The 24,032-nt window shown below is 41.1% G+C and overlaps 1 protein-coding gene across 2 annotated transcripts; it reads left to right on the top strand.

The window, feature by feature from the left end:
* The first annotated feature begins 3,888 nt into the window (after window positions 1-3,888).
* On the top strand, window positions 3,889-23,964 carry chrnb2 (cholinergic receptor, nicotinic, beta 2). 2 transcript variants are annotated; one of them, XM_031299295.2, is made up of 6 exons: window positions 3,889-4,240; window positions 13,556-13,701; window positions 14,996-15,040; window positions 16,756-16,865; window positions 18,579-19,707; window positions 21,571-23,964. In XM_031299295.2, the coding sequence occupies exons 1-6, from the start codon at window positions 4,183-4,185 to the stop codon at window positions 21,721-21,723; spliced, it is 1,641 nt and encodes a 546-aa protein (XP_031155155.1). In that variant the 5' UTR covers window positions 3,889-4,182; the 3' UTR covers window positions 21,724-23,964. The 2 variants fall into 2 exon arrangements, with proteins under 2 accessions (XP_031155155.1, XP_035862328.1); XM_036006435.1 differs by lacking the exon at window positions 3,889-4,240 and adding an exon at window positions 12,966-13,052.
* Window positions 23,965-24,032: the final 68 nt, after the last annotated feature.

Genomic DNA, 24,032 nt, shown 5'->3' with positions numbered 1-24,032 from the left:
TATTATTGTTGTAAGACTTTTATTCAGTAAATAAAATAAAATTCATATTAACTGCAGACAAACAGTGTTATTAATAGACATGCCGGCAGCAAAGTCAAAGCAGAGTTCAAGAGGGAAAAAGCACTGAAACGGAGATGAGAAGCTAACCAGAGTGAATCTGTGTGCTTTTCTCTTGTAGCTGTAAAACCATTGACCTGAGTGTGAAATCAATTACAGTTACACACATGCAACCTCATGCATGCGCACACCCTCACCTACTTGTAGCCAAAAAACATGCACACATACATAAGCTACACATACAATACAAATACATAAATAGTGTACACACAAATGGCGTTTACTCACACAACCCAAAAGGTGGTGTATTTAAATCCTTGCCAACACACACATGAAGCTTCTCACAAAACACAGTGAAGCCTTATCCTCAAAATAATGCATGGAAGCGTGTGTTTGCAGTAAGATATGTCTAACCAGTAAACACCAGTGTATTGGTCTGCATGAGTGTGTGTGTGTGTGTATGTGTGTGTGTGTGTGTGTGTGTGTGTGCAAGTGTGAATGTGCCCATGTGTGCACCCATGTGTGCATTAATGTGTGTGTGCATGCATTCCTGTTATGTGTGTGTGTGTGTGTGTGTGTGTGTGTGTGTGTGTGTGTGTGTGTGTGTGTGTATGTGTGTGTGTGTGTGTGTGTGTGTGGGTGTGTGTGTGTGTGTGCGTGAGAGCGATAGAGAGAGAGGGACTCAAAATTTTTCTGTTCAGGGATTACCAGGTTGCCATGGTGATTAGTTAGAGTAAGGTAGGGCCTTCTCTACAGGGAACGAGGAGAGGGAGGAGAGGGAGGAGAGTGGAAGAGAAAGAGGGAGGAGAGACAGGCTGCAATATAAGAGCTATGAATAACCGTGGCCATAGTGCCATAGTAGCAATGTAGCTCCCCCACAGAATACCCTGCTTAGTTTGTGAATGGAGAGCAACATGTACTGAAATGAATAGGTCAAAAGTAACACACTCCTCTCACTGTCAGCTCACAAAACTGATTTTGTAGCACTTTATTGATCATAAGACACATCCTCAAAGGGTCACAGGGTCGACTCCAGAACAAATATTGAACCCAGGCTTTCCGGTTGAAGAGCCATCTCTTATAATAGCTGCCATCTTGCTATACCCAGTGTGTCACAAATGGCAATGTTACACAACAGCAGACACCGCTAACTTTCACCCTTCCTTCCATCCGTGTGATCTGTTGTGGTTAGTCCTCCATGTTCTTAATTAAATCACAAAGTAGGTCAAAACAAACAACAAGGCCCGGGGTGCTGGACACATGATTTTTGCAGAACTTGTCAGTCTGTTTTTGCGAATGTTGCGTTCGGTAAACATCTAGCCTACAATCTTAAATGCTTCTTTAAGTTTTCTTGGTCTTACATATCATCACCGTTCAGTGAAAACCATCTATCTCTTCTTTAAGTGTTTTTTAATTTTTTAGATAAACTTAAGGATTATGTGTTTCTTTGTTGGATGAGAAATGTATCTTACTTCTTAAGCTAAATAAACCATTTAACTCACTGGAGTATCTGAAAACTGCATCGTCACATAGAGCCTTTTTTCATAGCTCACAAAAATGGACAATTTGAAGATACATAGCATTAGTGGTGAAAGAAGTATTCAGATCCTTTACTTAATAGTTGAAATACCAAAATATAAAAATACAAATGAAAGTGCTACCTTCAAAATGTTACATAGGAATAATTACAGAAGTATTATCAGCAAATGTACTTACAGAACAGTATCTAAAGTTAAAGTACTCATTTTGCAGCAAAATGACATTGTTATCTGTGTGCTTTGTTATGCATTTTGATATTGCATCTAATTGAGGTTAAGCTAATTTTAATTAGGCCTACTTTTTTTACCATTGGATTGCTCAATCTATAGCAGTAAATCAAGATGATCATGCAAAAAATTAACTACAACTGTCTAGTTTAAATGTAGTTGAGTAAAATGTACAATATTTGCCTTTGAAATGTATTAAAGAAGTATAAAGTCACATGCAGTACAAGTACCTTACAATTGTACTTAAGTACTATGCTCATGGAAATGTAATTTAATGTGAAAGTAATAATTTCTTAAACTTGTCTTCATGTTACACTATGAATCAGTCTGTGATTCATAGATCAGATTTCTACATTGTTAATCAAAGTGTTGCCTATATATGACAGAACCGCAGGAAGTAATTTCAGCACCAGAATACAGAATGACAGCAAGAGAGGAAGGGACAGAGGAACGAGGAAAGAGATGGGGAGAGCGTGAGGGGGTGTTAGGGGAAGACAAGCACTTGTGGGGGTCCCAGCTTTTAAATTATTTAGAGAGACTCACAGCACTCAGTGCAGAGGAGGAGCACTGTCAGGTCAGCTCATTCACTGCAGAGGACTGCACAGAGAGAGGCAGAGTGTATGAAGCTAGCATGAGAAGAGTTTTCCTGCATGTGTGCATGCATATTTACATTTGTGTGCGTATGCAGTGTGTGTGTGTGTGTGTGTGTGTGTGTGTGTGTGTGTGTGTGTGTGTGTGTGTGTGTGTGTCAGCTGCACATGTTTGTTCTTTGTGTGTGTCGGTGATGAAAATAGACAAAATGAAGGAGAAACAGGTCGTTTTCTCCTGGAGCTTTCTGGTTTCTCTTAGTCACCACGGCAACCGCCTCCTCCCTCCATCCTGCACTCCTATTTACTTAGTTTACTCTTCCCCCATCCATCCCTCCCTGCCTCCCACGCTCTTTTGATACCCCTCTCAATTTGCTGCATTCCCTCCTCCCCTCATCATTCAAATCAGTTGTTATATTTTTGTTATCATCAGGCATCAGACTCTCATCCTGACCATATAGAAAGCATGTTGCAATATCCAGAACAGAGTTGCAAGCTTCTCTATGTTCATCACAATTTATGTCTACCTGGCAAACCTTCCTTCTTAACTCCTTCCCTCTACCTGCCCAGTCTTTCTTCCCTCCCTATCAGCCTTTTTGAATTCTGCATGTTTGACTTTGTGATTGGGGATTAGAGGTCACTTTGGTGGCCTAGAGGGGAAGAAACAAAGAAGGACATTTAATAAAAGATAAGTGACAGGAAGGGAAAAGAAAGAAGAAGAGGTCACATAGGAGAAGGCAAGACATACCCCTCAAGCTTCTAGAGGATGAAGATTATTCACAGAATAATAACTAAATTAGGCTCAGGAAGTCCTGGAAAAAGGGTGGTGTGAGGTTACTTTAATGGGCACAGATGTGAGGTGTGTCAGAAACAAGAGCAGAGAGCCTCACACCCAGGGTCCAAAATTAACTTTTTTTCCACCAGCCAAATGGCTAGTAAAAGCATTACCATTGTTTTTTGGCTGGTTATTGAAGCAAATCTTGCAGCGACTTGCATATTTTACCAGCATTTGGCTAGTAGATGGTGCTAATTTTGGACCAGTCACACCTCAACACAGATCTATATTTACAGGTTTACATGTCCATATCTTGATTGTGTTACACTAAATGATTTTATTTTCTCAGTAAACTGTTTTGCATGTGGAGCAAAAAGGCCTTGATGCAGATGACGTATCATATATTTCCTTATGGCTGCTTGATAGAAAAATAAATACATTTAAAATTAGAAGATAATCAACACCATTGCTGCCTAAATATTTGGCCTGATGTTAATAAGCAGATAGAGTTGAGATATGCCATTTCGTTTGATAAGGTCGCTATTGAGCACCATAGACACTGTACGTAGCACTGAATATTATATGTGATGATGTGTGACTTTGTGCGGGGAAGACACTGACATCGCTAGCTGATCTGTGGAGCCTCTGAGGTATGCCACATCCGCCCCTCCCGCCTCCTCCCCCTGCTCATCTGCGCGCCCCCCGCCCCGCCCGCGCCTCTCCAGCGCGTCGCATCGCTGAGCGGTGTTCAGCACGGACAGCCAGCACCGCACGACCCAGCGCACAGCTTACCTGGCCCCGCCGAGGTATTTCTATTCTCCCCTTTTCGGGCAAAAAAGTGCGGACCGACGAAGAGACCTGACCTCACCATGCCAGGCAGAGAGTGAAAGGAGCTTTGGATCGCGAGGGGCAGGGGAGTAATACTGCGGGTGTGCTTGGGGTGGCCTCTCCATCGCGGTGAACACCTTTCGGGCTCGGAGCGCACTCGGACGCACGTATGATGATGGGCGGCTGGCCGCCGCTGCTGCTGCTGGCTCTCCTCGCCATTGCGGGAGGTGAGTAACGTGTCCGTCTAATGGCTCCATCGATGCGCTTTTGTGTGCATTGTCACCTTTGTAGGGCCAAAACCATCACGCGTTCGTGAAATCATAGGATCTGAATAGGTTTCTTCAAAGTAATGTGGGTGTGAGTGTGGAAGCAAAAGGAGTGGTTAGATGTTAAAGAGAAGCAGACGTGGAGAAAATGACTCTTCCATTGCTGTGTCACCATTTTTCTCATAACAGCAGCGAGCGCGACGGAATGATGTAGTGGAGAAATATTGCCCACTCCATATATCACATGCGCACACATAGTGTAGAAACACTAGCAAATACAATATAGCTAACATGATTATCCGTTTACAACCTAAACGATTTTTTTTTTTAATTTAGGGTATCTTTTAAACTCAATATAGTGCGTTTAGAGGCCTTACTTTATAAAGTAACACTATGTGGTTAGTATTGTTAGTATTGCTATCACAATAATGTTATGGACTTATTAGTGAGCCTATTTATTTGGAAGAATATGACACATTTTGCAGACATTTTAAGGCATTAAAATGTTGCCCACACGTTGTTTTTGCTGCTAGTAGGCTGTGCATTAATTAGTTGCATGAAGTGCACACAGCAGACATAGCCTATTTGTGAATGAGCAGGCAAACTACAAAACATTAACCTAAAAAACCCCCCAAAAAACCTGGGCTATTGTGGCATCAGTTATGCTTTCCTCTCTATATATACATGGGGGGGGGGAATTATGTTATCACCCACTTACTCCCCTCCCTTCTCTCTCTCCCATTAACACTGAGGTCTTGCATTGAGTGGGCAGGTTAATGAGAGACACGTTGAGCAACTTCTGCATCCTGTCATCAAAGGACAAATGATGTGTCATTCAGCAGCACAGGAACACTTTAACATCCTACACAGATAAATGGTCTTTTTGTCTTCATGTAGGACATGCATAGGCTAGGCTAGGTCTTATTTACGACGCGGTTTGTTGCAGTGCAGTCGTACCAAATTAGGTATGTGTTAAGTGGAAAGCCATTAGGGTGTTTGGACATATTTTATCTCCGTAAATAAGGCAATTTGGTGTTAACTTCTCCTCAGGGAGGGATTGCTCGAAGCAGAGCGGAAAACACATCAGCTGATTTGTTGAATTACGGCTGCCGCTGTAATGTTTGTAATACTTTGGTTTTTCGTCATAATAACAACGTTTGAATTATATTGCACTCTTCAAAAACACACTGATAAAGTGTTTTACAGATATAAGAGAGATAGATATACATACAAATATAAGTAATACAATTTCAACCATCTTCAGGTTACGTGCAAGGAACAAGCACTAACATGGGCACAGAAAACTTAAGTCATATTTTAAAAGTAGGGTTAGTTAATGTTTATGTAACATTCATAAAAAATATAAAGTGTACAGGAGTAAAATTAGGTCTCTTTGCAGTACTGTACAAATTAAACAAAATAGAATAATGTAAAAAATAAAACCTCAATGAAAACTACAAATATAACTAACTAAGAACCAACTAATAGAATATAAAATGTAACAAGAATATGTCCTGTTTATGAAGCCGCTCTAAACTTGCTGCACAATATTCGGTTCCTCGAGCACTCCGTTTTGTTGATCATTCCCTGAGTTTAAACAAGAGATTTGTGCACTAGAAAAATGCTACCAACATGAAATATTACTTAAGGAGCTTCAAAAACAGTGGAGTACTAATGACTCATCTCCCCTTAAGGGAGAAAAGCTGATTAGCATCATCCTCAGAGACTATAAACTCAATCCACATGCAATCACACGTTTAAAGAAACAAGCACATGGTCGTGCGCACACCTGGACATAAACACATTTTAGAGATTCCCTACAAAAAACACATAATTGTAAAACACGCACTTATAAAGGACAACACATGCTCCGACTCTGACTAAGTTATTCGTATGCGTCGGTTTGTTTACATTGGTGTGGAATTAGAGGGAGAAAAATCATAACTGTACACCTCCAGACATACAATACTTTCTTAAATAAGACTTTAACATGCACAGACAAGCACAACAGGAGTCTCACATTCAGTGGCTGTGCTAGGGCGCTCAAGGACATTTCACCACCTGTCTCAGACGCTGCCGCGATGTGGCCGTCCTGTTGTGTGAGGAGGATGTCTCTTGTCATTTCCCCTGCAGGCCATGCATAATAAACAGGTCTGTGGTGCTGAGTTGACCTGATGCGTGGGTTACTGGATATGTAGCACGGAGTACGTCAGTCTCATCACCCAAGGACGTCTAGTGTGCTCGGATTTGTTTTACAGCAACACTTTTATCAGCGGCATCTTATAAAACAGATGTGTTTGACGCGCAGCCAAGTCATCCTCTTTGCATGTATGACTGGGTGAGTGTTTGCACGCGCCATAATCTTTGTCCTCTGCTTTATGAATGCACTTAGTGAATATCAACTAACCATTTTTCTTGGCAGCGCTACAGTCTAGAAAGTTCTGCTCAGTCAGTTTAGCCTGTCATCACTTTTCTGCTGCACTGTTCCAGCCCACTGATCTCTGCAGCATCTCAACCTGCACATTACAAGCACCTTCCTATTGTCTCTCTCTCTCTCTCTCTCTCTCTCTCTCTCTCTCTCTCTCTCTCTCTCTCTCTCTCTCGTTCACCTTCTGTCTTCATCTTGCTCTCTCATTTCCTCTGTCTTTATCTTTTTGGACTGAATCCCAACACACAGCAGCAACAGCATCTGATCAGTGGATAGGGGGCTCCATCTGTGATAACAAATGCACAACAGTCACACAACACAGGCCTCTATTTGTATTGTGAGAATGTGTGTGATCCTGTGTGTAAAACCGTATGCTCTCATGTGGGATTTGTGCAAGATCGTGTGTGTTTGTGCAAGATATTGTGTGTGTGTGTGTGTGTGTGTGTGTGTGTGTGTGTGTGTGTGTGTGTGTGTGTGAATGTAGTAGCAGCACACAGCAGTATGTGGCCCTGGAGATTAGGGGGAAGAAGAGGAAGAGAACAGAGGTTTAATAGAACATTAAGCAGTGGAGAAGAAGTGGCAGATAAGAGACATTTGGAAAGTTGAGATTTTTAATCGTTTTAATGCAAGTGTGTTTAAAAAAAAAAAGTTTGATTCACATTGAGGCAAGGTTGTGCTTATGTTGCTCAGATGCAGGTGTGTAGAAGTGTATTCAAGATAACACAAACCCTCCTCTAGTGATAAGATGTATAATAACATAACATGCAATCTCTGAAATATGCACCACAATAGTTGGAAAGCCATACCGTCTTTCATCAAACAGCTGAGCTCCTTGGGCTGTAAATAGTACAAACCATACTGCATATCCCCACTGTGAGGATTTCATAGCTTCTGTGCTTTTCAACTGTAGATTCTTTAATAGTCTAAAACCACTTCAACACTTTCCACAATGTTTGACTATACCTTTGATATTCCACAATATATAAAAAAAGATATTTGACTGGTATATAACATTAAATAGAAATCATCATTGGAAACTTTGAGATGTTGACTAGAATCAGAAAAAGAGCTTTGTAGGTTCAAGCTATAGGTAGATGTGTTTCTATATTTGGATCAATGCTTGGCCCCACTGTATGTATTTGTAATAACGGGCCTGATAAAAGTCTCTGTGGAGTTTTGGGAGGCCAATTTGTAACAATAAACTTTGATGATACATTATTGCTAAAACGTTCACACTACAAAGATATCTAAGATATGAAACAAAGCAGTTACTGCAGTGATCCACAGACTGCTGTCTCTTTAACTGATTTTTTTTCTCTGCATAACATTGTTTTCATTAATGATTAATCAACCGATTACTCTCTCGATTAATCGATCAATTGGTTGATTTATATAAAATGTCATAAGAATGCTTTATCACAATTTCCCAGACCACATGGTCTTTTTTTTTGTGTGGCCAACGGTCCAAAACCCAAAGTTATTCAATTTACAATTATGTAAAAAAGACAGAAGTAGCACATTTATAAAGCTGGAACCAGTGAATGTTGTGGATTTTTGCTTGAACCATGTACCTTTGTACCATCAGGCTTTTAGCCTAAGGTCTGTGCTGGAGGAATCTGCAAATGCTTCTTTTAACTCACATCTTACAACACACTCTTAAACTCTTTTTTTATGTGTCGATGTATAGAACTTGTCAAGTTTTAATCTTGTGTCTGTTGTGTATCTATCACTAACATATCATATTCATTTGTGTGCATCTTTTTATGCATCTGTGTATTTATTTTCTGCAAAAACAACCTACAATCTGATTTTATATAAGGGCTTTGTGATTAAGTTAGTATAAGTATTATTAGTATTATGGTATTGTTCATAAGAACAGAATTAAGTACAGAAGTGTAGTAAATGCATACAGAAAGTTTGACCATTCATCATTATTAGTAATGGAAAATGCACAAACTAAACTGGCCACACTTTTCTTGACTGTGGAGATTGTCGAATTCAGGGACAATAAAGCTTCTTCTGCCCTCAGTTAGTCCACAGTGGGATGGCTTTGTTTTTGGAGTGCTGTGATATTGCGGCTGGATGGAGGATCAATATTAATCTCTCATTCATGGGTACTACGGTGCCAATTGGGTGTTGCCAGTAGATCAATGGACCTCTCCATTATTGATTTAAGAATATTTCAGCATGCAGCCAAAAATCTACTTTGGCAGAGCGCAGAGCAGAAAGCGACCCTACTTTCCCTCCAACCTTTTCTCATTTGAGCGAGCTTATAAATAGAGATCATCATCGCTGTAATAGTCTAAGCGGGATAATTCAATTTAGCTCTCGCTTTGCCCTCATTTTCTCCACATTTGTCTTTACAGCATGTGTAAACAATGGCCCCTATGTAGCTTTATAAACTGCAACATGTGCTGTTAAATGTAACGATTGATGGTTTTATATGATCAAACAAGTTACAACGATTTTCCAAGAATCACGCGTAAGACCGACACACTGTGAGGTTAATCAGCACACTAAGATCAATGGCTGTTTAAAAGAAGGAAAAAGAAACGGATTTAGTAATGAAGCAATCGAACACTGAACATGGCTACCATCTCGTCTCTTCCTGTGATGTCACACGTGTGTGTGTGTGTGTGTGTGTGTGTGTGTGTGTGTGTGTGTGTGTGTGTGTGTGTGTGTTTGCATGCATGTGCATGGTGGTGTGTAACTTCCCTTGCTCCAGGGTCTAATGGGTGAGCCCTGCTGAAATATTCATAGTGTCACATTAAGTTTGCAATATTTGCACTGGAACAACCAGAATACAACCTGAGCTACCAGCAACATTACAACCACTCAGCTCGGCCTTTAGCATGACAGCATGTCGTGTGAAGAGAGAGTTCAGTTTTTGTTTTGAAGCATTGGGTGCTGAGGATGAGGAGGAACATATTTGTGCGGTGATCAGCCTGGAGTGTGTGTGGATATTTTCATCACTTGTTCTTGAGATAAGAATAAACCAGAAAATCTCTCTGTTTTGGTCTCTAATTTGTCTCAGTGTTGTAAAATATTAGTCTATACTTTCATTCTGAGCCCATGCATGCAAATATTTTAGTGAAAAAAAGCAGAAAATATGAAGACTCAGAGAGTGGATATGTAAGAGAAAACTGCACATTCTTCTTTTTAATCCGCATCTCAAGTCAGATTTGCTTCATACACACTTTTTTATTCTAGTAAGTGCGTGAGTTGATGTGGAAATATTGAAACTGTTGAAACATTTTAACAGCCTATGTCACAATGTTAAGATCCTGACAGAAAATATAATATATATATATATATATATATATATATATATATATATATATATATATATATATATATATATATATATATATATATATATATATATATATATATGTAGGGGGTGTGGCAGTAGCTCAGTCCGTAGGGAGTTGGGTTGGGAACTGGAGGGTCGCTGGTTCAAGTTCCTGCACGGACCGAAATACAGAGGTGGACTGGTAGCTGGAGAGGTGCCAGTTCCCCTCCTGGGCACTGCCAAGGTGCCAAGGCACCGAACCGCTCAGGGCGCCTGTTCAGCAGTCGCAGCCCACTCACTCTGACATCTCTCCATTAGTGCATGTAAAAGGACCTGAGCATGTGTGTGTGTGTGTGTGTGTGTGTGTTTGTGTGCGTGTGTGTGTGTGTGTGTGTATTTCAGGCCTGTGTGTAGTGTGTAATAACAACAGAGTGTAAATTGTAATTTTACACTTTATAAAGAGTATAAATTATTAATTATTATTAAATGTAGCTGTTTTCAGACTTGTTCCTTGGCCTGTTGAAAGTTATATAATCCTAATGTCAAAGAAAGAAACAGGCCAAAGTTGACAGAGATGATGTTTGAATTGCAATTGTGTACACTTATTTTGCATCCAATAAACTGAATCAATTTAGCCTTGGACTTTGTTTCGGGTTTATCGGTGTTTTAAGCCCCCAATGTCTCCTTCCAGGCAGCGCTGCCTGGAAGGCACTAGGATTAGGCAATGGTTATGGTTAGGGTTAAGGTTGGTTAGGTGCCTTGAAGTCAACAGTCACAGCGCTGCCTGGAAGGAGACGTTGGGGGCTTAAAACACCATCGAGCTTGTTTCGGATTCTTGTAAAGTAAGTGGACGTTGACTGAGGAGCTTTTCCGTAAACCCACATAATTACTCCTACTCAAACAATATAATCAAAGATGAGGGGAATCAGCTCTTACCTGGTATAAGGTTTGTTTTAGGTGCTTTGGTCTTTTGAGCAAAGACATTACATTAAAATCTTATTTTTCATCCATTTAAGTGCCCAGATGCTTCAGGATGTTTGATATAATGTGAGAAAAATAAAGCAAATATAATCCTTCTCACAAACTGTCATTCGGAAAAATTTAGCAAGACATTTAACATGGCATCTAGTTAGTTTGAGCAAGAATCTACCATCATGAGTATGGCTGATGGAAATGTAGGCCTTTTCTGCTTCATCATTGTTTAAGTGAACTGTATTAGCTTTCTGTCTTATACGACTGTGTTATTGCCTTGGGCTTCTGAGAATAATATACATTACTCATATGGTTCAGGCACAGACAGTAGTGTTTATTTCCCTCATGAATATGTGCACACACAAAACACACACACACACACACACACACACACACACACACACATACAAAAAAAAAAAAACACAGGCGCCTGTGCACAATAAACAACCAGAATGTTACATGTATACACACAAGTGCTGACAGGATGTGTATTGATGATGGTGGATTAGCAAGAGAAGGGGCAATAAATGGACAGTGGCTGTCAGCGACGGGGAGATGGAGATAACAGGAAGGATTAGAGCGAGGGAGACAGTCAGGGGAGTGAGGAGAAAATACGGGCTGGCTCAAATGATGGAAAGACGGTAAAAGAAGATGAGACGGAAGAGACGGGACGCAGGAAAGAGCAGGAGATTAAAAAAAAAGGGAGGGGGAGCGATGAATTGCGTGTTTAGTTTAAGGGGCATAAATAGAGTCCTCATTGATCCAGAGACAGAGGCTATCATTCCTGCTCAGTGAACACAGCAGTGCTACGGGGCGGAAGGTGGAGATCAGGGGGGAAATACAGGGGGAGGACTAAGTGTCAGAGGAGCTCAGAAACACATTCAGAGGGAAATGATGAAAAACAGGAAATCAGTTCAGTACATTTAGGCCTAGTTCATTTCTCTAGGTTTTTAATTTACATTTCCATATTTTTACATCATTAGTTCTATTAGTAGAACTAATCCCAACATTTATTGTGTTTATCTCCGTCCCGTTTTTTAAAATTGTATTTCCCTTCATGTATGAATCTTTTTTTTTTTTTTTTAATCTTTGTCGTTTGTATCTTATATACAGTATTTAATATCTCAATACAATTGATAGAGCTGCAACTAACTATTTTTTTTATCATTGCTTAATTGGGTGATTGTTTTACTAACCGATTAATCATTTGGTCCATGAAATGCTCATCACAGCTTATCATCACATTTCTTGAAGCCAGAGATGATGTCTTCAAATATCTTGTTTTGTCCAATCAACAGACCAAACCTCATTAAATAAAATATATTTCATTTACAATAATGTAAAAAAGGCAGCAAGTCCTCACATTTAAGAAGTTGGAGCTAGGAATAGTTTTGCATTTGTTTTTGATAAAATATTTATTTTCTGTCAATTGACTTCTGCTTTATTAACCAAATTTCAGTCAATGATTAGTTTTTAGTTTTATGCAGATGATTTATGTAAAAGAATGTAATAAAGAGGACTGTTTGGGTCTTTGTATTTAATCATATATTATTTTTGATTGTTCTCTTTTCCAATTTATATATATATATATATATTTTTTTTTTTTTAATAATCTTTGTTTAGTGCAAAGACCCCTCTTGAAAATGAAAGGGTTCATCACATGTATCCTTAAATAAAAAATAAAAAAAATCTGTGTTAATTTAACCCACACTAGCTTTTACGTGTTTGTTTACAATATCCTGCAATGTTAATAGTCTCTAAAATAGCAGGTTCAGATATGACAACGTTAATACCACACAGTAAGCAGCCTGTGTTTATCTCCAGGAGGAACGTGTGAGGGAATTTTGAGAGGGAATATATAGGGTACAGCAGAAGTGAGCAGATGCCAGAGTGGCAGGGAGTGAGAAGCGGGAGAGAGAGGAAGCCAAGAGGAAGTGCAGAACAGTTGTTTTTCTCCATGTATCGTGTCTCTCAGTACAACACCTCCCCTCCTGTGTGTGCTATTGTGACAGCCCTACCTAAACTTGACCACTCACACAGATATGACTGCAGTCTGCTACAGATGGAGGGATGGCGGACAGGTGAGAGAGAGAGAGAGAGGGAGGGACAGATGGGGAAAGACAGGAAGAGACGTGAGAGATGGAGTGAAAATAACCCAAAGCTACAAAAGACTGGCAGTTGGAGAGAAGTGCAAAACAGCAGAGGAGAATAGATAGAGACAGAGCAGAGGCACAAATAGAGTGATATAGACAGAAAGGATAGCAATAGAGACATTCAGACTGGCTGACACATTATTATGATGTCAGATCTTGTAAGAAGTGTGCATCGAGCTGTGCTGACGTGCTCCAGTCAGCGGTGATGAGTAATGCCATAGTTCAAAGGCTTTGCATTCTCGATACACATGGATAGCCAGCTGTCAATGCTGGCAGTGAGGGCAGTGGCCAAACAGAGAAACCACTGATTCCCTGCCCTTGTATGATTACACTATATGATAAAAGAAATCTAAGAGAGACACAGATGGCTGCACCATATTCTTCTCATGGTAGAGGCAGATGATGATAATGATAATGTGTTCCCATTACAGGCGGCCTCGGGGCAGACACAGAGGAGCGGTTGGTGGAGCATCTCTTGAACCCTGCCCACTACAACAAACTGATCCGTCCTGCGACGAATGGCTCCGAGCTGGTTACCGTGCAGCTGATGGTTTCGTTGGCCCAGCTCATCAGCGTGGTGAGTGTGCACGTGTCTGGGCTTGTGTGTTTGAATCTGTGTGCATCGTTCACAGCATGAGGACAATCCAATATGTTACGCATCATTTTATTTTGATTACACATTAAAAAAAAGGACTCTAAAAGATGGCATTAATCACACAAGGTGCAAAAACTGCACTAATGCTGACTAATGCTGTTCCTCCTGATCTATTGACTCTGCAAAAATGATCTGTATTCAGTTCCCATGGTTAAAGCTGAAAATGAAGTTGTCTAATGATGTAAATCCCAGGTAATCTCAAGCCAATCTGATAATCATTTAATCCTTGGGCCAAGGCCTGATCTGTTTCATGGAACTCATGTTGAGATTTTTTTTAAAGACAGACCAACATTTAGTGGAAGTATTAAGATCTTGTACTTAAGGAAAAGTGAAACTACTCTATTACAAGATAAAGCCCTACATTCGAAATCGTACTTGCAAGTATTATCTGAAGATGCACTTAAAGTTACAGTACTTACTCTGTAAGTGTTCAATTAATATATTGAAACTATTGAATTATTATTATTATATTATTATTATTATTATATTATTATGTATGCAGTAACATGTAAGCCACATTTGAATGTTGTTAGCTAATTGTTCTCATTTTATTTACTCTTGAGTGGTTTTCATTTCATGTATAACAATACACTGTGTATATACTAATTTTAGGTTTTTAAAATTGTCATCTGCAAAGTAACTTTTTAAAGTAGCATAACATTTTAATACTTGAGTAAAGTACAAGTAACTCAGAATTGTATTTACTTGAGTAAATGTCAAGACGATGATCTAAAAATGCTACACTGACATATATTAGTTTAGCTTTGTGTAAGTTAAAGGGCCACTCCACTGGTTTTACACATATAGATCAGTTTACTCATTATGTTGAGTACTTTACAGTTGTATAAAGCCTTCTGTGGTTCTGGAGGAGCTTTTAAAAAGTCTTAGAAATGAACCCCTATGTTGTTGTCAAAGTTATTTCAGCTTGGGCTTTAAGATTTGGATTTTGTTTTGCAGATAACTATATAACTGGGGATGTAAAGTTTGAAATCCATTGGCATTTATTGAGCAATGAAAGACGCTTTCAAGATGCATATTGCAAGCTTCAATTGGACTACAATTCAGGATATCTGGGCTTGTTGCATCAATGTCATGCCATTTTCTTTAGAAGGAAATCTGTCACACAGGTCCTTCAGCTTGATGGAAGTGCTGTAATTAATCATTGAGGTAGCCCTTTAATCATAGTTTATAATGTATATGTCTTCTTTTTCTGCAGCATGAAAGAGAGCAGGTTATGACCACCAATGTCTGGCTAACACAGGTGAGACTTCCCACTCTTCTCCTAATCTTATTGCCTTAACATAGTAAACAATCTGCCACACAGAGAAAAATAAATGAAGACAGAATAATTATTAAAATGTAGAAAAAAGGAATTAATTATTTGATTTTGGATGGTTTAACTGCCAGGTAAGTGGAAGGTACGACAAGCGACGTGGATGGTAGTGACAAATGCAGACACGGAATAATGATCACTCTACAATACATTACAGTATACATGCTGTATAAATTATATAATCATGGGCCACCGTATTATTAAACCAGTAGACCATAGTACATGAGCAGTGGTCCAGTTATTGGAGGGGACAGATGCATCCCTGTGTTCTATATGTTTCACTAGTTGTGGCCATGCAGAGTCTAATCCGGCCTCCACTCATGTGGAGCAGCAGCCCTGAGAACTGACATGACTGGTGAACTGTCAGAAAGTGAGAGAGACATCAAACAATGCACATCTTCCAAAACCCCAAATCTGACAGGTGAAAAATGAGTTGAAGAGAGTTGAAATTTATGAGCAGGAAACACAGATTATTTTGTTATACCCAAATCACAGATAGCTAATCATACCAGAAGCCCTTTGCACACATGCTGAACCCCTATTTCTTTTTGTCAGTCTGTGGGTTTTGGATGAGACCTCACACTGTGAGTAATGTGACCCGGACTGAGCTGTGACCCTCTTCTACATGACTGGCTATTTGCATGCTTACAGCTGAGGCCTATAACATGGTAAAACATGTGGGTGTACACATTTACACACTCACACACACACACACACACACACACACACACACACACACACACACACGGTATACAAATGCTTGTTTTTGAGTGGAAGGCAGGTGTCAGAACAAATTACAAATTTACGTCCAACTTAATTTGGACGTAAATTTAGATCTAAGTGAAACTTTTCTCAAACAGCCTTTTGTGTATAATGTCAGCGTTGTGGATGCTGCACTTTTTAAATTAGATTGTTTATAGCTTCATGCATTTTTCTATCTTATGTTGACACATGCAATTACACTTGCACCTGAGCAAGTTAGGATTTATGACATGTAACGGAGCGTAGAATGGCCAACAATGCTTTATGGATCCTTTGCTATCGGTAAGCAGGGGAGCCAAGGACAGCTGTCCTGAGCCAAGACAAACTGTAATGACCACAATGCATCACAGTTACTACAGATGACCTAGCATGAGCATTACAGCTCCAACATGGCCATAACATAGAAGAGCCAGACAGAACTGCTGTTGCAGGTCACGGAGGCTTCAGTGTGGCAGTGTCAATGACTGACCCACAGCATACAGAACAAGATAATGCTGTCTTTTACACAAGGTTACCAAGATGTTTGCTGAAGCAAGCACACACACACACACACACACACACACACACACACACACACACACACACACACACACACTAATCATGCTGATTGGTCTGTGGCTGGGTGTTTAAAAGACAGGGGTCAGGGTTGGCATGAGCGCTTCACTCTCTCTCTCTCTTTGGCTTATAGTTAAAAGTATGATGTAAGCGTAGAGGGACATACAGCACAGGATGTTCCCCAGGCTTGTGATGTGTCATTATGATCACAGACAGATAGACAGACAGACAGACAGACAGACCTCCTCTCTGCTCCTCTCAAGACATCTTCTTGCTGCTGTACTGGCGCACGAGTGATTAAGCATTTTGTTTTTATTGGCCCACAGGAGTGGCAGGACTATCGTCTGACTTGGGTCCCTGAGGAGTTTGATGGGATGTTGAAGGTCAGGCTACCCTCAAAACACATATGGCTGCCTGACGTGGTGCTCTACAACAAGTGAGTCACTCACTCACCCTCCCACCCTCACATCTGAAGACACATGAAGGCTCATGGATGCATGCACGCTCATAAATATGCACAACAAAAGCACATACAGTTCTTAAATCGAACTGATGATTTGATCCAGCTGCCACCATTGTACTGTAAGTCACTTTGGATAAGAACATCAATTAAATGCCGGAGGTTTCACTGTGTAATACATACATGCAGGCCTGCCACATATGACTGAATATGTCCACTGTAATCTGTTCACATCACTCATGCTACATTACTTTACAGTACAGAACACTTCAAAGATGGAGTCATCTGCACAACATACCCAGATAGATAATGTACAACAGATGCATACAGTTAACCGAAAAGAAGCACTTGCACATATTTACACACATCCAAACTCTTCTTTCTTTTTGGATTGTTGTAAAATGTGATGTTTATCTATTTATCTGCATGCACAGATGCTTGAGATATATTTATGTATTTGCATTTTAATTTAGAAAGTCATTTTTAGGCCTGGATTAATTTATAAGGGAGCCCCAGGGGCAAAGGTTTGCTGTTGAGCCGCTATTGACCCCCATCCACAGCCCTACCCTTTGTGCATTGTGAATGCACCTTGCTACAGAAACCAACTAGTACTCCGATGTTACAATACATTGCGGTAATTTCCCATATTTCCAATTGTTAACCCAGACTTGAGGGTATGTTAAAATCAACTATATGGCAAATGTATGCAAAATCACATATGTAAAATAATCCAATTTTATGTTCAATGCTATTAAGTGTAGTGCATTATATAACACAAACACACTCTTCAAGAAACAGAAACTTCAGTTAATTACAATTAGCTTGCATGTCTGAGACCACTTGTCTCAATGTAATGGAAACTGAGTGTCAGCCTACAGTATGTAAATCAGCTCATCAGAGTACAGTGATCTGTCTGGCCTTCTCCTCTTTCCTGGCCTCAGTCCTTACTTTACTAAAGATTAAAAGATCCCTGCCCCGCAACACTAAAATGATCCCGCTAATCCCACGAACCCTAGGTCGACACACTATCCTCCCATTCAAACTCCTGGAAACAGCAGTACTATAGAGCTGCTAATTTGGAATTAGATTTTGTAACTAAATCTGCAGGAAAGTTGCTGTTTCTGAAGGTGTACTTCGGCAGGTGGGTCAATTGTGTAATCAGTCAAAAATGATGAATTACGATCTTTCATTATGTCTCATCTCACAGCATCAACCATCATTAATGAATTACATACTTACTTACTTCAAAGCTTACGTTGAATGGAAATTCAATGTACAGTTTAATGTTGTCAGCTGACTTCTGACCGAAGTTTCTAATTTGAGCTGTTTAACTCGACCCAGTCTGACCTGTGAGCTGTTTCCTGTCTAGACTGCATGCTCATCCTGTTCCTTGTGTTTGTAGAAGCAGGTTTGTGTGTGACCCTGCTGTCCTGAGACGCCTTACAGCCCTGCAACCTCCACATCCATGTGTGTGTGTTTGTGTGTGTCATAGAGCTCTTTAATTAAGCCATATTGCATAATGACATGCGTCATGTTCCACAGTTCATGAGACTCAGGGGAAACATCTCATTATACTTTATGTTTATAAAATTATTATTATTTAAACTAATGAATCACACAAAGGTTTCTGTTTATGTCTGACACCTTCTTTTTGTCTTTCATCTCCCTTTTCATCTCTCTCACACTCAGTGCTGATGGGGTGTACGAGGTGTCATTCTACTCTAACGCGGTGGTCTCCTACGACGGCAGTATCTTCTGGTTGCCCCCAGCCATCTACAAGTCAGCCTGTAAGATCGAAGTCAAGCACTTCCCCTTTGACCAGCAGAACTGCACGCTGCGCTTCCGCTCCTGGACCTACGACCGCACCGAGATCGATCTGGTGCTCCGCGCTGACGTGGCCAGCATGGACGACTTCACGCCCAGCGGTGAGTGGGACATCATCGCCCTGCCAGGCAGACGAAACGAGAACCCAGCTGACCCCACCTACGTGGACATCACGTACGACTTTATCATTCGCAGGAAGCCTCTTTTTTACACCATCAACCTTATCATCCCGTGTGTGCTCATCACCTCGCTGGCAATCCTGGTCTTCTACCTGCCCTCTGACTGTGGAGAGAAGATGACGCTCTGCATTTCCGTGCTGCTGGCTCTCACTGTGTTCCTGCTGCTGATCTCCAAGATCGTCCCACCCACTTCACTAGACGTCCCTCTCGTGGGGAAGTACCTGATGTTCACCATGGTCCTGGTCACTTTCTCTATCGTCACCAGTGTGTGTGTGCTGAATGTACACCACCGCTCGCCCACTACACACACCATGCCCCCTTGGGTTAAACTAGTGTTCCTCAACAAGCTTCCTGCCTTGCTCTTCATGCGCCAGCCAAGGAACAGCTGCGAGCGCCAGCGCCTGCGCCAAAGAAGGAGGGCCCAGGAGCAGAAGGAGGGTGGGCGCAGCGGGGAAGCAGGGGCCTTGATGGTGGGGCTCGGGCTGGGCAGCGCTGGCGGGAATGGAGGGGGAACCTCCACAGGGGTGTTCAGCAAGGAAGACAATGACCCTTGTACCTGCTATGTGAACCGGGCGTCTGTTAAACAGTTTGGAGGGGATCTGGGAGGTGCAGGAGGGGGATCCATGGATGGTCTAAACAGGGTGAGGGAGGGCCGGGAAGGGGGCTCTGGAAACCTGCCGCGGGGGAAGCAAGCAGCAGGAGGTCCTGCTCTGACTCAGGCCCTGCTGGCTCAAGCCTGTCCGGGCTTTGAGGAGGCTGTGGAAGGAGTACGCTTCATCGCTAACCACATGAAGAGTGAAGATGATGATCAAAGTGTGAGTATTATAATATCTGTATGTGACCATTTACACCATTACAGTAATAGTCTCTGTTGTTCCTTACCAGAGCTCGGCCAGTACTGGATTTTTTTTTTAGGGTGATAGTAATATTGAGAATAATAAACAAAATTAGATAACAATATATCAACAGTTATTTATTTTCTTACATAAACGAAGATAAATAAAAGATAAATAAGCATTTTGTGATAAAGAGTATAGAGACAGTACTATACATACAGCTTAACAATAAACTGTATAGTCAGAGATGATAGTAACAGCAGATATACATTTAAATTTAAGTATTTAAAGCTGCTCTAGTGAATATCTTTATATTAAGAACAGATCAAGTGACTATGTGTAATGGTCATAGTCACAAACTCATAAGGAATTATCACCGGACTCTCCAGCTTTACTGTTTTGGTTCACTCTCGCCATTCTCATCATCGTCGTTTACAGAGACACTAGGCAGCTATTTTCAGCAACAAAATACATTTTTTTTTAAATGCTGATTAACCTGTATGCTGTCTTTCCAGCACCAAACAACAGACAGACACAGTTAGCAACTAGCTGGTCAACACATTGGAGCATTTAGCAGAAAAAGAGACAGATATTTCTGATTTGGTAGAAACCAAAACAAAGTTGAGAGTAAATATTGGACTTAGGTAGGCAGAGACACAAGTGCTAATGTTGCCACATGACTGCTAGATGTGTAAATAGGCCACTGTTCATTATATCAACCTTATAATGTGATAATGTCAATGTTTGTTTACAGCTTTTTGCTCTGCGCCTAAGTGGTAAAAACAAATAAAAAAGTAAAACATTCAAATTATATTGTTTAACTAGATTCTTTACGTTAAACACAAAAACACAAAGTGATGCTGATGCCAATAAATCCGTTATTGCTGCAGTTTAATGCTTTGCAATTTCCTGCCAACACACACTTCAATATTTATATATTTGGATAAACAGATTTATACCAGCCTGCCGGTGTGTCGCTTGGGCTCTCCTCCATATTAAAATGAATTACTATCTTGTCTCCGTGTGAATAAAATCATAGTGTAAATGATTTTATGTTATGTGCACATGTTACTAACCATAAAAAGCATCATGAACAGCACAGATCTGTCCTTTCAGTGCCATATCAAGTTATAGTGACGATAGAGCGGCACATGAGTCCTGCTCAGTTCTGCCATTTGAAACGCATGGGGGATTACACCAGAGCATAAGCAAAGGAGACAGATCTGGTGACGCAATCATAGCTCTCTGAATATTCAACACAGACATGTAATTATAGCAGCGGCATGACGTGTGCATAGAGAAGGAGTACAAATGGAGAAGCACTGGAAAAGAGGGAACAAGAAAGTGGAGTGAGGGTGGCATTTTTTATCGCCAGACCAGCCTTCTCTCCTGGAATGAAAGAAAAAGACACAGGAATTAACAATCCTCAGTAACTCTGTCCATCATCGATATAGTTATCACCCCGTTGCCATGCCAACCGCTTTAAAATCCTCCGTCTCCTGGCACAGTGCATGGTGCGTCAGCCCTTCCCCTCCCCCTCCTCCTCCCCCAGTCATCATCGCAGGGGTTACAGTGTGTCAGCACACCCCTCTGTCTCTCTGCCCTCCATCACTCTCTCTCGTCTCTCACGTCCTTCTCCATCTCCTTGACTCGTGTTAGACCTCATCAGAGCTGTGTGGCAAAACGAGTCTCTGCTCACATTAACCCTTCACCTCCATTAACCCTCAGCATAGGCAAAGGCAAGGGGGTAGTTAGAGAATGAGAATGAGAGGTGGGATTCTGCTCACTCTAATCTGTCTCTTCACCCCATCTTAAACCCCTTTTGTCCCTCCCCGTCCACAGGTGAGCGAGGACTGGAAGTACGTTGCCATGGTGATCGACCGCCTCTTCCTGTGGATCTTTGTGTTTGTGTGTGTGTCCGGCACATTAGGCATGTTCATGCAGCCGCTTTTCCAGAATTACACAGTCAAGACCATCACCAGCTCACCAGGCTGACCATTGCCAGGCCGAGAACACGCTGACCTGACAGCTCCCCCGACCAATCAGCACAGCAGGACAAGAGCCGGAGGTGGGGGAGCAGGTCTGGGTTTTATTGTGTCTACTGAACTGGAAACCAGAACTGGAACTGAACAGCAATCTCGCCCATTACCTTTATAGTAACGTTTTTTGCAACGAACAACTGTTTTTCTTGAATGAAGAAAAAAGTAAACACCATCATACTCTTACAGTACCTGCAGTTTTTTGTCCAGATGTTTAATGGACTGACCTCCCCTTTCTGGTGGAAAGGTCCCTCCCTGCTCTCCTCTTCAGCCAGTCAGGGAGCGAGGATGCTTTGATTCCTTGTTGAACCTTACGCCAGCCTATGAACACTTCCGCTCCGCACTATCGACGCTGACTGCCTAATTGACACATGACATGCCCGCCTTCAACTATGACATTACTCATTCTTAATATTGACTGATGTCAGAGGGAGCTAATCAGAAAGGGAAGGGAGGTTCATATCAAGGTTCTTATACATTTATTTTATTTTTTCAGAAATCCACTATGCCAGTGAACTGATTTAGTACGTTTTATCATAGCATAGCAGCTTACCACAGTATAGCATTAGGAATATATTATTAAGATTTCTCTATGTGTTAGCTCATGCGAGGGTCTGTTCCTGATAGAGAGGCTATGGTATGTTGTATGATTGTATAGATTAAACAAGAATGTGATATAAACTGTACTACACAGCCTGTGACGCGCACACTAACGCAATATGTGTACAAGCAACAAATTGTGAAGGAAAATACACGGAGCGGGAAGAAAAAAACGGGTTGCATTATTCGATAAAAGGGATAAAGTAATAGATGCATGGACAGGGTTTTACTTCGAGAGTTGTGCACATTAAATAGACAGCAGCAGCCTGCTGTGCCAGAGGGCACAGCTGCAGTGAGAGGAGTTCAGCTCCAGAGAAACTGAGGAATCTGAGCCAAGATGGTGGATAGGACCTCCTATATGATGGACAGTAGAACATGATTTCCCCAAGATGGAGTATCTAGAGCTCAGTTGAGATGTAGCAAAGATCAGTATTAGAAAAAGTAACATGTAAATCAAATTATATTGATGATGGGAAGGGAATTTTATCATGGAAATTAAGATATTATGTGTATTAATATGTAATTTCATATTTCAGTATGTAATGTTCAAAGCATACATATATGTGTGTGTGTGTGTGTGTGTGTGTGTGTGTGTGTGTGTGTGTGTGTGTGTGTGTGTATGTATGTATGGAATGTGCGCCCCACACCCCAATGCATTATCACATCTGTCAGATACGATATTAAGAAGAGCATACATGTGTGTCTCCCCCTCCCTTCCATTAATCTCTGGCAACCTCTCTCCAGTTCTGTCTCCTTTATCTGGTCTTCCATGGACAAACACATTTCTGACATTTTGTTCAGATTAAATAATGATCATGTCCATTCTCATACATTCTCATTTATCACAGCAGTTTTCCTTTTCATCATGGACTGGCTGATTTGTCAACAATCTTCCCAGGTTCCCTGACAACTAAGCTAGAAGCAAAAGGCACACAGGGAGTGGTGGGTGAATTTTCAGTAAACAAGAGAGAAATGACAAGAGGGCCAACGCGGAAGCAGTCACACCAGGCAATTAGTCACAGATGCAAAAACAGAAGAAAAGACAGGTAATAGTGCAAATATTATTGACTTTATAATGATGTTGCAGACTGAATAAAAACATGATAATCTGACCACAGCAAGCACAATCCAGATAGTGAGGAGGAATAAAGCAGGCTAGACTGAGACAAAAGACTGTTAGTGTTGTTACTCCATAGGAAAGCCACTATAAACTGTCATTCGCTGTGAGTTTCCCCAGCTTTTCACAGTCATGTGGCCTCGTCACAGATCAAGTCTCAGCTCAGGTCAGTTCTGGACTGGGAGCTGTCTCTCGAGGTTGGGATTACCCAAGGGGGGGGGTTCCCCAACAGATCTCGGACAAGTGTGAAAAGCCTATCAGAGACCTGTGAAAACTGTAGTTACAGGGCTCCACACAGACAAAGTGCTGCTGTCCACTCTTTTTCTCTCTCTTTGACCTTTCCCTTATCCTTCCTTTCTTCTCACTTCCTCTCTAATCATGCTCCCCCCATCTTTCACCCTTCTCCTTCCCGACTCTCAAATCTGCTCCTGAGCACACGTTAACCAGTCCAATAAAGGTTGTAGGTTCAGATTAATCAAAGTATGCGTCTGTGTGGCATGTTTTTACTCTCACGCACACACACACACACACACACACACACACACACA

The sequence above is a fragment of the Sander lucioperca genome, chromosome 10 (genome assembly GCF_008315115.2).
Source record: "Sander lucioperca isolate FBNREF2018 chromosome 10, SLUC_FBN_1.2, whole genome shotgun sequence".
Taxonomy (NCBI): domain Eukaryota; kingdom Metazoa; phylum Chordata; class Actinopteri; order Perciformes; family Percidae; genus Sander; species Sander lucioperca.
The sequence above is the reverse complement of the archived record's forward strand: the minus strand, read 5'-3'. Positions and strand labels throughout refer to the sequence as shown.